The sequence below is a fragment of the Crinia signifera genome, chromosome 6 (assembly GCF_055691185.1).
Source record: "Crinia signifera chromosome 6, ASM5569118v1, whole genome shotgun sequence".
NCBI classification, from domain to species: Eukaryota; Metazoa; Chordata; class Amphibia; order Anura; family Myobatrachidae; genus Crinia; species Crinia signifera.
This window is the reverse complement of record NC_139222.1, coordinates 127058734-127073998: the sequence shown is the minus strand read 5'-3', so window position 1 is coordinate 127073998 and position 15265 is coordinate 127058734. Positions and strand designations below refer to the sequence as shown.

The 15265-nt window shown below is 41.5% G+C and overlaps 1 protein-coding gene across 4 annotated transcripts in view; it reads left to right on the top strand.

Annotated features, from left to right (window-relative positions):
- CDK5RAP3 (CDK5 regulatory subunit associated protein 3) overlaps positions 1-15265 on the top strand; it is a 23451-nt gene extending 8186 nt beyond the window's left edge. For all 4 annotated transcript variants that reach the window (XM_083147099.1, XM_083147097.1, XM_083147100.1 and 1 more), the window contains exons 3-14: positions 619-750; positions 2856-2956; positions 6152-6200; positions 8829-9007; positions 10691-10827; positions 11659-11812; positions 11895-11972; positions 12934-13015; positions 14131-14219; positions 14437-14642; positions 14744-14915; positions 15142-15265. In XM_083147099.1, the coding sequence (XP_083003225.1) occupies positions 619-750; positions 2856-2956; positions 6152-6200; positions 8829-9007; positions 10691-10827; positions 11659-11812; positions 11895-11972; positions 12934-13015; positions 14131-14219; positions 14437-14642; positions 14744-14915; positions 15142-15207 (1445 nt within the window). In that variant the 3' untranslated portion in view covers positions 15208-15265. The remainder of the gene's footprint in view (positions 1-618; positions 751-2855; positions 2957-6151; positions 6201-8828; positions 9008-10690; positions 10828-11658; positions 11813-11894; positions 11973-12933; positions 13016-14130; positions 14220-14436; positions 14643-14743; positions 14916-15141) is intronic.

Genomic DNA, 15265 nt, shown 5'->3' with positions numbered 1-15265 from the left:
TCATTTGGTCTACAACAAGTTGGTCGACAAGGGTCACGGTTGACAGGTCATTCGGTCGACACAAGCATTAGGTCGACACAAACATTAGGTCATCATGGTCTAGGTCGATAGTCAAAATGTCGACATGGGGTTTGTCACTGTTTTTTTTACCCGAATGTCGACGCAGTAGACACTGGTTAAAGTGCACCGCGTCCCCCCGCATGACTCGCTGCGCTCACCATGCTTTGGGCAACTATTTTATTCTCCTGTCACACCCTAGTGGATGGTAGGGCATGAAATACCACCTGTCGACACATGTCGGGTCCAAAATCAGTCAAAGACCCCATGTCGACTTAGACCATGTCGACCTATCGACTTAAAGCCATGTCGACCTAACGTTTGTCGTCCAATTTGCTGCTAGCCCCCTTTTTTGTTTATCTTTGTACCATTTAAGGTTACTCACTGGAGTTATATTGTTTAATTTACAATAATCCTGGAAAAGAAGGGGATGTTGTAAAACTTTTGCCTAGTAGTGTAACTGGCATGTAAAACTATATTCCCTATTTGCTGGGCAGCACTTTTTTTTTATAAAAAAAAATTTCAATATGTTTTAAAGCTGACTTTTTTTTTCCTTTGTAGATTGGTTGGTGGATCGGAGACATTGTACACTCAAGTGGCAGAGCAAGGTACTGCAGATTAGAGAGAAGATGAACCAAGCTCTGCAGGACATGCCAGAACATGAAGACATCAGGAATCTGCTGTCAGGAGCATGTGAGATACTGGATGGGGAGATAGACATGTGGTATATGGCAGGAAGTTAGGGAATTTGGGAAGACATGTGGGATGTGGAAAGGAAAATAGCACTTGTGGGATATATTAGGACAGTGGTTCTCAAACTGTGGGTCCTGAGTCCCAAAGTGGGTCCTGGCCTTCTCACCTTGGGGTCACGACTCAATGTTGCTGACCATCAGGCTGATGACTGCTCTAGTCTCAATCAGTTATTTAAGGAGTCTGAAAAATCTGTTGAATTGTCTGTTATTTTAGACTCCTCCCATCATTTTGTGCCTCCACAATGCTGCCATGCCTGTGCTGTCTGCTGACTACACATGTGATGTGATGACCTTCTGCAGTAACTTGCTGTGGTCCTGTCATTATTTTTATTGTCTGGTGGGGTCACAGAGCAAAATAGTATGAGGAGCCCTGTATTAGGATAATGAGTCACTTGAACAGTTAAAAGACAACTAAATAGTATTAATTCTATCATGAGATTAAGGTGCCCACACGTGGTGTATTTTGGGTTAGCACACTCCCACGCATATCACATCACAAAGTACAAAAAGGATGTGAGTGCAGTATTTTTTATTTATTTTTTTAACTAGATTACATTGCATTTAGTGCAAATCGCATGCTGTTGTAGCTTATCACATGTGTTTTGAACTAGATGCAATCTAGTTCAAAATACATGGAGCACATCGCTCTGTGTGTGGGCACCTTTAGCAGTGAGAATGCTGAGTAGTTTAATTTAGAATCAGTGACATCCTCAAGGCACATTATTGTTTTTGTGTTTCCATATTACTAAATATTGGTTCAGCAGAAAACACACATTGGGCCCAATTCAGCTTCAGTTGCAGTTTTGCAAAGAATTGCAAAACTGCAAAGCCAGCACAGGGTAAGGCTGCCTAGAATGCTGTGGCGCTTCCTGCAATGCGATTGCAAAATACTTGCAGTCACAGCTCAGAAATGCGAGTGATTCACAGATCTGGAAAGTGCTCTCATAATTAAGGTAGCCCCTTGCCTGCGCAGGCTGGTGTCAGGCTGTCTTGTTTGGGCTTGCAGTGACAGCTGCAATGAACCACCCCGAAAATGGTCTGGACACTTCTCTGTTGTCTGACCCACACTCACCCAACGGCACGTTGCCAACCCCCTGCCATCACTCAAACTGCCGTTGCATCATTCCGGTATGCAACCAGAGTTTAGGGCCCCTCCCCATTCGGTGGGCTAGCATGCATAGAAGTGTGGAAGTCACTGATTATCAATTTCGGCACTTTAGTGTTCTCTAGGTGAGTTGATCACTGGAAAAGATCCTAAGGGATGGATGATGTGAAGAAAGTGACAAATATATGCACCATTCAGTATGAAGACAGACAGCGGACAGACAGGCTCTGGTGGCCCCTTTGTCAAGGTGCCTGTACACATAAATATATATATATATATTTATCAGCCCGGCACTCACGTATGCTTGAGTGATTTGCGTGGGTGCCTCCTGGAAAAATATGCACCATTCAGTATGAAGACAGACAGCGGACAGACAGGCTCTGGTGGCCCCTTTGTCAAGGTGCCTGTACACATAAATATATATATATATATATATTTATCAGCCCGGCACTCACGTATGCTTGAGTGATTTGCGTGGGTGCCTCCTGGAAAAATATGCACCATTCAGTATGAAGACAGACAGTGGCACTCCACGACTTGAATATCAATCAACTTTATGTGAACCAACGTTTCGGGGTCTGGTGGCTCCTTTGTCAAGGTGTACAGGCACCTTGACAAAGGGGCCACCAGAGTCTGAAACGTTGGTTCACATAAAGTTGATTGATATTCAAGTCGTGGAGTGCCACTGTCTGTCTTCATACTGAATGGTGCATATTTTTCCAGGAGGCACCCACGCAAATCACTCAAGCATACGTGAGTGCCGGGCTGATATATATATATATATATATATATATATATATATATATATATATATATATATATATATATATATATATATATATATATATATATATATATATATATATATATACACACATACAGTATGACATGTGAATATTGGGTTCGTGCTGGGTATTTATATATTTTATTAATTATCACAGATATCAATTACTTCCACTGCTTAAAAATTGTGGACATTTTGAAGTCAACAGAAGCAGCTAGCAAAAACCTGTTTGGCCGATACTCCTCCCAGAGAATGAAGGTAATATATTTTTACTAGTGATAGTTTATTTGTTAACCTCTACTGTAAATTATAATGATATCACATGTCATCTAGAAGTTCCATGGCTATATAAATTCACAAGGCTGCTGACCCCAAGGTTATCTAAGATTTCTGCTTTGTTACATGCTGTAATGAGAAAGCCATGTCAATCATGTTGTAAAGTCTGTATCCTAAGCACAATGGCAGTGTGCAGTAAAGCTCACTTATTGCATTAGTCCTCCCAGACAAATGTAAAGCAATGTTTTGATTCTGTATGAACTTTCATCATCCTATGATATTTTGTTATAACAATCCAAGTTGACTTCTCATATTGTAATAATTAGCATTATGACGCACTGAAGTGTTGCCGTCACAACATATAGATATTATTTTTCGTATGGTAGCGTCACTTGTTTATTGTAAATGAATAAATCTCACTACTGAAATGGACTTTAAAAGAAATTAATACATTTTAGCATTTAAAGTAAATCATCTGCAAAAGTATTTTACAGTACTAAAATACATGAAGACCAATGCTGTGTACACACCGTACAATTTGACATTCGATTTTGACTGTACAGTCAAAATGAATCGGGATCGCATATACATCGTATGGAGATAGAACATGTTTTTAAGCTGTCGATCCCATTATGATGCCGATGCGCGCTCCCGTTCAGCTGAAATAAAAAAGCCGAAGTGCAGCAATGACTATATAGTGCAAATCGAATGTAGATAGTATGAATTGTATGTAAACAGCACATGAGTTAGCAAAGATTGCATAGCAATCAAATGTTATGGTGTGTACACAAGGTACAATCCAGCATGAGATTTTTACTATATAGTCAAAATCACATACAGATCGCACAGGTTTTTTACCTTGTGATCCCGATGAGTGCTCCTGGGACTGCAGGATATTACACCTGACCCAAGGGCACTTTTTTAGAGTATATAAACTGAGGTAATGTGTCACTGATATTTAAAGAGAGGTGGAACTCTAATCGGAAAGGCTTGAAAGAATTAAAAGTAAACACACACACATGCACAGTGAAAGGTTTGGGTTAGGCAGCAGAGGGGTAGAGGGGGGAGGTTTAGGCACCAAGAAAGGGGGGGGGGGTTTAGTCTGTGGGGCAATTAGATTTAGGCAGGAGGCTAAGGGGGTTAAGTGCAAGCGGGGAGGGTAAAAGGATAGGCTGCTAAAACAAATGGTTGGGGGGGGAGGGGGAGTGGCAAGTATTCTTACTGGATCATTGTTGGGATTCCCTCCATTGGGATGTTGGTGTTGGTATTCAGTAATAAGTTATGTAGATAGTGGTATTGTACAATTGGCTTTATATAGCAGTGTGCAGGTCTAAAATTAGGCCAATATGCCACAGCCTGCCCGAGGCTGGCATTCACTTATTGGTTCCAGGGTCACTGATTTTGGGGATCTGCCACTGATGGGTGGTCTCTAGTTCCTATTGTATTAACTCTTCTGGAAGCCTGTTCCTCCTTTGTTGTGGTTGGTCTCATTCTCTGTCCTACGTGGCTCTACTCCTAACAGTAAAGGTGCCCATACACTAGTAAGATTTATCTTCAGATCTGGCTGGTTGGAACAAAGACATGGTTATGGATGAGTGACAGTTTGTCAGTTTTCCAGCATTTACAAGCAAACGGTCAACTGTCATTTGCTCTCATCCATAACCATGTTTTTGTTCCAACCAGACAGATCTGCAGATAAATCTGTGTGTGTATGGCCACCTTTAGAGACGGCCACAGCCCCCATGGGGATGGGTGCGTTGCTCTATTAAAATTGGAACTCCAAAACATGGGGCAGATGTTTTAAGCCTGGTGAATAGATAAGTAGATAAAGTAGACGGTGATAATGCACCCGCTAATCAGCTGTGTTTGAAAAATGGCAGTTGGTAGTTGATTGGCTGGTGCATTATCACCTTCCAATTTATGTCTTCACCAGGTTTAATACACCTGCCTCATAATGTAATATTTGGAGCCAATTTTAATGCCCTTCCTCTATGGAAAATCTGTGCACACTACCCAGTGCCCACATAACCTTATCCAGAGTCCTAGCCTTGTGCTTCCTTGTGCGTCTCCAAGTGGATTACGTTCCTGATTCTTAAGGTCAATTTAATAAAGCTCTAAAAAATGAAAAGATGTGATGATGATTCGGTCTATCATTTTCTAGGATTCAATAGAATAATGCTAGAACTTGATTGGTTGCTATTGCACATTAGGATCCTTGTCTCTGTTCTGGGTCCCATCCAGAGGCGTAGCGAGCCCGGAGCCGGCGGAGCACACGCCTCGGGCGCAGGATGCTAGCCTGGCGCCGGAGCTGTGCCAGCTCCGCCAGCTCCGCCAGCTCGCTCGCCCGCCTCCGCCGTTGCCCTGCCCGCTCCCCCGTATGTAATGGGCATTACGGTGTGTTATATAGCATGTAATGGGCATTACGGTGTGTTATATAGTATGTAATGGGCATTACGGTGTGTTCTATAGTATGTCATGGGCATTGCGGAGTGTTATATAGTATGTCATGGGCATTGCGGAGTGTTATATAGTATGTCATGGGCATTGCGGAGTGTTATATAGTATGTCATGGGCATTACGGAGTGTTATATAGTATGTCATGGGCATCATGTGTGGGCTTATGTGTAATTGGAATTACAAAGTTCACTAAAATGTGCAATGGGCATTACGGTGTGTGGTATAATGTTTGTCCGTGCCAACTTTTCACTGCGCAGGAGCCTCACCTATGACATATTGGGGGGGCGCAAAACATGCCCTTGCTCCGGGCGCCGTGGCACCTAACTACACCACTGGTCCCATCCAATCCTAAATTATAGGTTAGTATTCCACTAATCCGTTAGGAGCTTTCGCCAAAATACCTGTTAGTAGGCTGATAAAAATGGATTCAGTTATTATGTGGAATATCGTTAAATTTCATTAAATCGTCCCCATCAACTCAGAAGAGGTGTCGCTGCTTGGCCCATGCACGGCAAGACACATAGCTGTCTAGTTTGGCCACCTCAGTATGCGACCATCTTTACTCACAGTGCGAGTGAAGTAACTTTTTACATATAAGGTTGGATGAATATTGTATAATCTACAGTGTGTTGAATGAACATTTTGTAATTTATATTGCTTTATCTAATGTTAATATTTCACTATACAGAGCTTGTCCTAACAATACGTTTCTCCCTACAGGACTGGCTGGAGGTGATATCTCTATACCAGGCTGATAACACCTATCTTGGTAAGAGCTTGAGCTTGTTTTCCCCATTGGGCCCCTATTCGATAAAAACAAAGATATTCTATCTGAACTAACAGCAATAATCTCACAGCTGCTTCTCTGCCATGGTCTGACAACCTTGTTTCAAGTGACATACCATTGGGACAGAAACTAGATTCTTGCTTTTCCTCCATCCTTAAGCCCCCCCCCCCCCCCCACCAACTCCACCTCCATGTCTCTCCATTTTTCCCACTAAGTAGCCAATACCAGTTTGCCGTAAAATGCTGTGCTGTCTCCCCTTGAATCTTATTTAATGGGGAGAATAATATCTTTTTTTACATGTAGGTGCATCCATTCTTTCAATAGGCTAATATAACATCACAGGAAATCTCAGTGGCATCCCAGCCCCCAGTAAGTGAGATATTTCATGCCTTTGTTTGTTTTGATAATTTTGATGATTACGGCTTACATTTTATGAAAACCCTAAAATTTCAGAAAATTTGAATATTACATGAAATCAATAAAAAAAAAAAAAAAAAGATTTTAAATATGCAAATGTTGGCCCTCTGAGAAGTATAATCATGCATATGTACTCAGTACTTGGTTTGGGCCGCCTTTGCATGTATTACTGCCCCATAGCGGCATGGCATGGATGCTATCAGCCTGTGGCACTGCTGAGGTGTTATGGAGGACCAGGATGCTTTAATTACGGCCTTCAGCTCTTTTGCGGTCTCATGTCTCTCCTCTTTCTCTTGGCAATGCCACAAAGATTCTCTATGAGGCTCAGGTCAGGCAAGTTTGCTGGCAATCCAGCACAGTAATCCCACGGTCATTGAACCAGGGTTTGGTACTTTTGGCATTGTGAGCAGGTGCCAAGTCCTACTGGAAAATGATGTCAGCATCTCCATAAAACTTGTCTGCTGAAGGAAGCATAAAGTGCTTTAAAATGTCCTGGTAGATGGCTGCATTGACTCTGGACTTAATATAGCACAGTGGACCAGCATCAGCAGATGACATGGCTTCCCAAATAAACACAGACTGTGAAATTTCACTCTGGACTTCAAGCATCTTGGATTGTGTGCCTCTCCATACTTCCTCCAGACTCTGGGACCTTGGTTTCCAAATGAGTTGCAAAATTTCCTCTCCTCAGAAAAGAGGACATTGGACCACTGAGCAACAGACCAGTTCTTTTTACTTTACCCTAGATAAGGCTAAAGAAAAAAGATGTTCTGATGTTGTTTATAGTTCAGTAGCGGCTTAATAAGAGGAATATAACATTTTAAGCCTATGTCCAGGATTCATCTGTGTGTGTGGTGGCTCTTGATGCACTAACTCAAGCCTCAGTCCACTCCTTGTGAAGCTCCCCCATATTTTTAAATGGGCTTTTTCTGACAATCGTCTCTAGGCTGCGGTCATCCCTGCTGCTTTTTAACCTTTTTCTTCCACACTTGGTATCCGTACCCTAGGTCGACCATGTCTAGTTCTATAGGTCAACACAAGCTTTAGTTAGACCATGGGAAGGTTGACAATCAAAAGGTCGACACAAGCTTTTCAATTCTTTTTTTTTTAGCCCACATGTGCCGACAGGCGGTATTTCATGCACTACCGTCCCCTAGGCTGGGGTGGGAGAATAAAATAATATGCCAAGCATAGCGAGGCACCGTGCCCGAAGCATGGAGAGCCATGCGACGGGATGCAGTGCACTTTTCTAGTGTCCATGACAACTGTGTCGACATTTGGGACAAAACCTTTGTGTCAACCTTTAGACCCTGTCGACCATGGGTATGTTGACCATTCATAGGTGTCGACCTAGACATGGTCTATATAACATACCATAACCCTTCCACTTAACTTTATATTAATGTGCTCTGATACAGCACTTTGAGAATGTCCAACTTTTGCAATTTCCTTTGAGGCTTCCCCTCCTTGTGGATGGTGTCAATAATGGTCTTCTGCACAACTGTCAGGTCAGCCGTCTTCCCCGCGATTGTAAATTCTACTGAACCAGACTGAGAGACCATTTAAATTCTCAGGAACCATTTGCAGGTGTTTTGGATTAATTAGCTGATTAGAGTGGGACACTTTGAGCCTACAATATTCTAATTTTGTAAGATTTTGTATTTCATAAGCTGTAAACCGTAATAATCAAAATGATAACAAATAAAAGCTTGAAATATCTCACTTTGCATGTAATGAGTCTATATAATATATTAGTTTCACCTTTTTAAGTTGAATTACTGAAATAAATGAACTTTTGCACGATATTCAGATTTCCGAGTTTCACATGTATAATAAAAGGCTATTACAGCACAGCCGCAATACTGACATTACTGTTATGTTTCTCCATAATTTTGATGGGCGGGTAACTAAATTCCTATATTTGGCAGAAATGTAGCCACATTTTACAACATTTTTCTGACCTTGCTTTAATGTGCAAAAGTAATTATGGGGAAAAAAATCTATATTTGTATATTTTTTCAATGTGGTTCCAAAATAAACCCTTAAATGTCTAGAAGATATCATAAAATCTGCTTGGTCGGAATAGGTTCTAAAAGTAAATTCTTGAAAAAATAAGTTAACCTATCTACTGTATGGCAGGATTTTCTTATCACCTTTAGAACCCCAACTAGTTTACCTTTCTCTCTTTCCTAGCGGAGAGTGGCAGTTTGTTGGTGCGCAGTGTGAACTACGAGATCCCAGCTTTGAAGAAACAGATGAGCCGGTGTCAGCAATTAGTAGTAGAGAGTGAGCGTCGAGCAGAAGAGTGTGTTCATGGGGCAGCGGAGCAGCGTGAGCAGTATTATAGCAGCTGTAAACGCTATGGAATCAGTGTGAGTAATCCTGCCAACCTTTCTGTAATTCACCCTTCACAAGGAATCCTTCACTGCGGAGACTGACAATACCTGGACAGATCTTGATGATTATCTTGGTAGTATTCACTCGCGGAAAACAATACCAATTTATGCTGGCTGGTCAGAATAAAAAAATAAATGTAAGAAACTGATCTGTAGGGTTGTTGCTGGTTGACCCAGGTTTTTGTGCAGTGTGAAAGCGCCGTTTGGAAAAACCAGGGTCCAGCAACCGAGACGGACCCGGGTTGATGGGCAGTCTAAACAGGTAACCCGAGTCGAGACACCCGGGTCCTGTTTACACTATAGGGAGCAGGCAACGTCAGCTCCAAGTGCTGCCCCTGCCGCCGATGACGCTCCGCCCCTTGTGACATCAGCCCATGTCCAAATCCCGGGTGCGACCCGGCATTTGTGATGTGGGAAGAGTATTAGTGGTTAGTAACCCTTGTGTTAGATTACAAATATTCAGCCTGACAAATGAACAACCAGTTCTATTTTGCCCTCACTTTTTGTGGCAATATTGCCTCACTCTGCAGCTTAACTGTGAATGGCCAGACTGAGTCAAAACTAGTCAAATGGATTGTAAATCTTTGGTTATTTCATATATTTGTGTGTGTGTGTGTGTGTGTGTGTATAATATCATTTTTGTCACTTCTGTCTGTCTGCCCCTCCCCTTTAGAATGTAAGCTCTCACAAGCAGGGCCCTCTCTCCTCATGCACATTTCTTGCAAAAAAAAAATATATATATATATATATATATATATATATATATATATATATATATATATATATATATATATATATATATATATATATAATCTTCCACTCTAATTATTGTTTCAGTGTCCTGTCCCCTGATGGAAGTATCTTTAGTTACCATGTACCTTTCCTAAATTGCTTTGTACTGCAATTTTTTTTTTTTACTCATTTATGTATTGTTAGGCGCTATGGAACCCTTGTGGCTCCATATAAATAAAGGCTAATAATAATAATAATTTATTAGATATCTGCACAAGAAAACCTGTGCATATATTGCAAAAGGCTTTTTAATGCAATACTGCAGAGTAGATCTTCGGATAAAACCAATACGATCCAACTTCAATTAGCCCCTTTGTCACCTTACAGTGCATTTTTGGGCAGAAGCAATGTTACTCCGTGACTGCAGTCTGTCAATCACGTATTCGTGTTACTTTATGTGGGTTGCCCAAAAAAATAAAAAGAGATTGTGTCCAATAGACAAAGGGTGAAATTTAATAGGATGAGAGATTCAGAAAGTGAGAGATTTGGTAAGAAATCTCCAGGTTTTTTAAAGCGGCAATCATGTACACTGCAGAACCAGTTTGATTTTGCAGTGTAAATGATTGCCGCTTTAGAAAAAAATGGAGATTTCTTGCCAAATCTCTCACTTTCTGAATCTCTCATCCTATTACATTTCACCCAAAGTCTCTTAAATGATTTCTAAACTTTTTTTGTTTATATGTCTTCACATGGTTAATCCTTATCTCTTATCACTAAAACTGAAAGGGTTACAAATACTGTATTCATCCCACATAATAATCCCATTAACTGTATCCCAAATAACACATTTCGCAGATACTGCATGCTTGTTGACCCAAGAGTTCTCTGAATGAAGTTACCTGTTTTTCCCATTTCTCTTCTGCACAGGGAGAGGATATACACAAGGAACTTCAGATGTTGGTTTGTGATGTCCCAGCAGTGCTAAGACAGGTTGCAGTAGACACTGCTACACTCTTACCAGCAATCCAGTTGTATCAGGCCTGTGTGACATTTGTCTGTGACAGGTAAGGACAGAAGGAGCATGAACCCTTGGGAAACATTTACAATTTTTTTTCTATGTCCATGTGTTTTTATCATGTTTTATACACTTGTCACTATGTGTTTGAAATATGTTTTGGGTTTTCTTTGGAATGTTGCAATGTATGGGGTCATTAAAAGGAACCATTCACATTTAGTAAACAAAACTGGGCTTTTCTACAATAATTGTATCATGGAACTATTGCTACAAATGCAAAGTGAGGAGCTACTGGTTGCACCAACAGTTGTGTACCAAAAAGTGTGCTGCCTTCCATAAAATCAGATTCCCCATCCGCAGACTGGTCTTAGGGCCAGCTTTATTCCTGATCGCTGGGCTGCGAATCAGAAGGGCAGCTACAGCATGTGCGCTGAGTAAGTGCCTCGCTTTCACAAGCTGCACAAAGATGGCCCGTCCCCCTATAACCTTGAAGGGAGTTGAGAAAGTATAATGCTGCTCAGGTTTAGGATGTCCATCTCCCTTTGACCTTCCAGCACTGCGCTGACTGGAAGAGGAAGCTCCATGTCGCGGCACTTTGTAAAAACATAAAATAAAAATGTGTTGCTTCTGCATTATCGATGGTGGGAAACCATTTGTTTCTCTCCCCATTGATGGCAAATGCCTTCAGGATTGGTCATAGACCATCAGTAATTTTGAAGCATCAATGGTCCATGGCCATTCCTATTTATTTCCTACTTGGCTTCCCTCTAAACCCACAGCCTGCAGTGTTCCCCAAATGAGATGATAGCAGAATACTACAGATATGAGCATATATTGTATGATTAAGAGACTTGGGGATAATTTCTCTTACTTACTTGAGCTCCCCAGAACAGGCCCTTGCCCTTCTCCGGTATGTGCAGGAACGTGGAGACACCACTATGTATGAGTGGCGCACCGGTGTGGCCCCAGAGACAGTAGAGCGTCCCGAGGTGAAGAAAGTTGAGGAAGATTCCCAGTGCTCTGGGGACGCAGATGTAAGTGAAACAGAGTGGTATGCATGCTTGTGGAAGAAGTCCCCATAATCTTTTTTAACATTTATTTATTTTTGTCTCTCAGATTGACTGGGGAGACATGGGCTTGTCTGCTCAACAGACTACAGAGGAGATCGACTGGGGCATTGTTTCACAGTCTGAAGTAAGCTGTTTCTAATTTGAATGAAGTATGTATAAGATACTGGGTGAGATTTAATGGGATGAGAGATCCAGAAAGTGAGAGATTTGGTGAGAAATCTCCAGTTTTTTTAAAGCGGCAATCCTTTACACTGCAAAATCAAACTGGTTTTGCAGTGTAAAGGATTGCCGCTTTAAAAAAACTGGAGATTTCTCACCAAATCTCTCACTTTCTGAATCTCTCATCCCATTAAATCTCACCCAATGTTCGTTACAGATGTGGCATACAGCTAACTACTACCAGGTCCTGTGGAACTCTGCTAGCGTCTGGCATTTTTTTTTTTTTGCTGAAAATGCACCTTTCTTGCTGATTGATTTGATATATGATACTTGTATATCTGTGAATGAATGAGACTGTATATGAGGCACAAGAGAACTTTTCACAAAAAAAAGCCACGGCCCATGTATTGTAGCACTTATAGAGACTCTGGGTGGAATGTAATAGGATGAGAGACTCAGAAAGTGAGAGATTTGGTAAGAAATCTCCAGTTTTTTTCAATAATTTGCGCTGCAAAGCCAGTTTGATTTTGTAGTGTAAATGATTGCCGCTATAGAAAAACTGGAGATTTCTTACCAAATCTCTATCCTGTTACATTTCCCCCATAGAGACTCAGTTGTACGCAGATATGTAAGTGTCACTAATCAGATGAATCATTAGTGTCTCCTGGTGCGTCCTAGTTGCATCGCATTGCGACTAAGACCCATTTATATTTCATATGTAAGTGCCCCATCTACTCATTATTATTCCTATATAACTTTATAGCAGTTTTTGTCTGATGTAAAATATTTATCATATATCTGCAAGATGTGCTAGTTTATTTATACTTCTGTTTGCTCACATTCCTCACCAGGGTTGGTGACCATCTTCTCATGAATGACAGCAATGCAGAGGAGTTTGGCTAGGTAATAATGTTTTGTGTTTTCAGGCTGTAGAAGCAGACGGTATAATCTGGGACACTGAAGAGACGGGGCCTGTGGAAATCACTGTACTGAAAGATGGCCTTGATGGTGAGATACAGGAGTGGAGGCAATTGCAGGCGGACAGTTTTTACATTGATTTTTTTTATTTTTGGTAACATAATGTTATCCCGAGAATAGTGCACAATATTGAAAAGTCCATATAAGCTCTTTTGGGAATACAGCATGGATTATAGCTATTATTATTATCCTTTGTGTAGTGCCAAATGGGAGCCGCTGCACCCAGGTAAAGAGCATATAAACAAATTAACAAAACAAGAAAATGTAATTTACCGTTCAAGACAGTACTGGGTATATAAACGTAGGTGCGTCAGCAGACAATGCTGAAATAAGTGTGGGATGGCAGAGAAACCAAGGGCTTTGGGCCCGGATTTTGGCTTGCTTGGAAAGCAGCGAACTACCGCCATGTAATGCTGGTCACCTGCCCTGCGAATGCCCATCCCCCGCTACACACCAAATGTCCCTGCAGCACTACAAATGGATGTTTTGCATAAACATCCATTCGCATGCTTGCATGCGGGCCCAAAATCATTCAACCGTCGCCGACCATCAAATGATTTCTGCAGAGCTTCATCATCGAACTCCCCGTGTAAATGTATGGGTGAGGTTGCTAACCTGAATGAGGGCCCTGGTGTGGAGTAGAAGACCATTTGACTAAAAAAAGAAAGGGCACATGAGGGAAGAGGGCCCTGTCTGTGAGAGCTTATTGGGCCTTTACACGTGGCGATTTCGGTGGTGTTTTCAAAGCGATCTGACTTAATTTGACTAGAACGCTTAGGAAATGCCTCTACTTTGCTCTGTGTGTAGGGGCCATAGCGATAGCGATGCTGGGTAAATGTAGTTAGATCTCTGGTCAGGGCCAGTGTTCTCACGAGAGAGCACTGGCCCTGACAGATCGCTCAGCACACATCGCTGACATGTCGCTGTGTGCTGAGTGATCTAGCATCGCTCAGATCGCTCAGGAGAATCTCTATGTATGTAGGCCCCATTGTATGGTTTGTTGTCAGTTTAAGGGGAATGCATGTTTTATTTCCCGTTCTGCTGTGGGATACTGAAAACTCGGATGTCGGTTTTATTTTGAATATCCAATGGTATACTGACATTACTTTAATAACGATTGAATGCTTTAGTATTTGTCTTCTCAGTCCCTCAAGGTGTGGCACGGGGATCTGATGCGCTCACTGTTTTGGAAAACACAGAAACTCGAAATCAATTTGTTGATGAGTTAATGGAGGTAACTGCTTTCATTTTTGTATTTTCTGTACTTTTTTTTAATTGGCAAATTTGTAATTCAGTTTTTGCTATCTAAAACTAACCATTGGATATGCAGGTCTAATTTGTGTATTTTTTGCTGTACTTTTATATTCTGTATTCCTTTCCCTCATACTAATTTAGTGTTTGTGTAATTTTCTGCCTCTCATTAATCTCTGTAATATATTTCTCATTCCCAGTTGGAGCTTTTCCTATATCAGTGGCTTCAGGATCTGGATGGTGATACTGACATTGTTACAGTCACACAGTTCCAAGCAGCTCCATCCATTTTGCAGGGACAAAACCGGGACAAGGTGGCTTCCATGCTATTGCAGGTTCGGAATCTTATCAGCCGCCTGACCGATGTCAGAATGCGCCATCTTTTCCTGATTCTTGCATCACCACGGTTAGTAAATGAACTATATATAATAATTTCTAAGTTGCCTAATTCGTTAGATCAGGTTGGTCATAGAGAAGCAGTTATATGTCAGGCGACATTTGTTCCAGGTATGTGGATCGTGTAACTGATCTTCTACGACAACGTCTAAAACAGGCTGAACTCTTGGAGAAGAAGAGGGAGGCCTGGTTGGAGAGAGGAAAATTGGCAGAGGAGGAGAGAGAGAGCCTACAGCCGAAGTTGTTGCTTCTTCAAGAGAGAAGTCATGAACTTCAGAAGCAGGTGAGTGGTGGAACAGATTTCAGGATCAGGGAAGAATATGGATATCAGATTCAAAGACAGATTAGGCATTAGGTTGGATCATAAATAGGAGCTGTATAGAGGCAGGATCCTTGGTCTATGGAACTGCATGATGTAGGCTGGCATGGAATGCAGAAGATGAGGGTAGTACAACTAAGCTGCAAATGTGGGTAAAATCAGTTCTTCACATGCCTCCTATTTGTTGCAGATTGAAGCAGACCTATCTCAGAGGTATAACAACCGCCCTGTGAAACTAATTGGTACTGGACTGTGATCTTCATCACGTGACTTTGGGACCGGTTTATACAATAAAGCATTGTGTCTAAAAAGTG